A 2,147-nucleotide genomic window follows, 5' to 3' on the forward strand; every position below is an offset into this window, starting at 1 on the left:
GTGTGTGTGTGTGTGTGTGTGTGTGTGTGTGTGTGTGTGTGCGCGCGCGCGCGTGTGTGTGTGTGTGTGTGTGTGTGTGTGTGTGTAAGATAGAATTGCATGTTTTACAAATTAATTCATTTATTATGTAAACATAATAAAAACAGTTAATTTTATGATTGAGAATAATTTACATTTTTTCCAATGTGCCTAAAAAAGTAGAAATAAAGATACAAATGAAAATAAAAGTAATGTGACAGAAAAAATATCTCGTGATTATTCTTAATGTTAATCATTTATTGCTAACAGAGATGCTATCAACATTATGAGCGATCAGTCACGCATTGATAAAATATTTAATCTTTTCGATAACTGAGTTCGATAAGTAATGCCTTGTTTTTTAATTAAGAAATGAATTATCACGCAATATAGTAGACAAATTTCATCATAGACAATAATTAATAATTAATAAATTCAATAAGGCTTTTATTTATAGTATTTATATATTTAATAATTAACCATTAATCATTTTATTATATCTCTTTAGGTCTTCTTAAACCTGCTGATATACCAACATCATGGATAGACATGACCGATCCGTGCACAAAACTCATGGAATCTCAAGTTAAAACTGAAATGGAAGCTGCTATGAAATATCTCGCGATGGTATATAGTCTACTTGTTAATATATATTTTTTCTTTTTCTCTCTTATTTTATATATACATACACACACAATATAATCTCTACAACCTGTTATAAATTAACGAAAACAGATTGATTATAACGTGTTACATTAAGATTTAATTTTTCATTATATAGGGTGCTCACTTTGCACGTGATACTATAAATCGCCCAGGCTTTAGCAAATTCTTTTTCGAAAGCGCGAGCGAAGAGAGAGAGCATGCTATAAAGATCATCGAATATTTGCTAATGCGTGGACAACTTACAAATGATGTCAGCAAACTTCTCAAGTATCCTTTGGTGAGTATTCTACTTTCCACGAGTAAACACAACTTGCATAAATAGTTTAACTTATTGAGTAAAAAATGATGAAAAAATAAAGAAAAAAAATGTAAACACTAACGCGATTTTTCTCACATCATACAGACTACCAACAATACAAATCCGATACGCCAGGAATGGAACAGTGGAGAAGAAGCTCTCACCGATGCTTTAAAATTAGAAGCTCAAGTTACGCGCAGTATTCGTGATATAATCATAACGTGCGAAACTCCAAAAACATCTTCTTTCAATGATTACCACGTGAGCATCGCTTAAAAACAATCTATATGTATATGTATATATATATACACACACACACACACACACACACACACACACACACGCACGCACGCACGCACGCACGCACACACACGCACGCACGCACACACATATATTATATATATATATATATATATATATATATACATAAAATATACATAAAAAAATGACTGTTGTGCCGTAATTGTTTACAGTTGGTCGACTACCTCACTACTGATTTCTTAGAGGAACAATATAAAGGGCAACGCGACCTCGCAGGCAAAATCTCAGTGTTGGGTAAAATGATGCAAGCGCATGGACCTTTGGGAGAATTTTTATTCGATAAGAAATTATTGAGTGGTGAAATCTAAGTATTTTGGTGACATCAAAATGCTGAAATTCAGTTTGAGCTATTCTTTTCTATAAATAAGATTTATAATGGCCACATTTAGAATACATTATATAATTCAAATTATTACATTACATGCAATCTTGTTTATATTTTATTGTAGAACACAAGATGTATAAATAATAATTTGTTTCGAACATATTTCTAAATGTGACCTGTAATATTATAGGAGTATGTAAAGTATAATGTTTAAAATGTTTGTTAATCCATAATAATTATATTATCCTTGGTAAATAAATAAATAAACATTATTTTGAGATGCTGCATTATCTGATAATTTATTTTGCTTACACAATTATAAATGATTGAAATTAATCTGTAATTTACAGTTGTGTCAATAAGATACACAATATAAGATACACAATATCCATCATAAAAAAAATTAAAGAAAAATCTTTCCTATTTCTTATTTTTTAAATCGTTGCTACAATTATGTGCAAGCTATATTACATGATATGAATAATTTGTCAAAGTATCAAATATTTTCATGATAACATT

The 2,147-nt window shown here is 29.9% G+C and overlaps 1 protein-coding gene across 1 annotated transcript in view; it reads left to right on the forward strand.

Annotated features, from left to right (window-relative positions):
* The window catches only part of LOC105622286 (ferritin subunit), a 6,272-nt gene extending 4,357 nt beyond the window's left edge, over positions 1-1,915 (forward strand). Inside the window, exons 2-5 of the mRNA XM_012203709.1 lie at positions 527-645; positions 800-961; positions 1,088-1,243; positions 1,456-1,915. Coding sequence (XP_012059099.1) covers positions 527-645; positions 800-961; positions 1,088-1,243; positions 1,456-1,611 — 593 coding nt within the window. The 3' untranslated portion in view covers positions 1,612-1,915. The remainder of the gene's footprint in view (positions 1-526; positions 646-799; positions 962-1,087; positions 1,244-1,455) is intronic.
* The last annotated feature ends 232 nt before the right edge of the window (positions 1,916-2,147 follow it).

Source organism: Atta cephalotes (assembly GCF_000143395.1).
Source record: "Atta cephalotes unplaced genomic scaffold scaffold00002, whole genome shotgun sequence".
Lineage (NCBI taxonomy): Eukaryota > Metazoa > Arthropoda > Insecta > Hymenoptera > Formicidae > Atta > Atta cephalotes.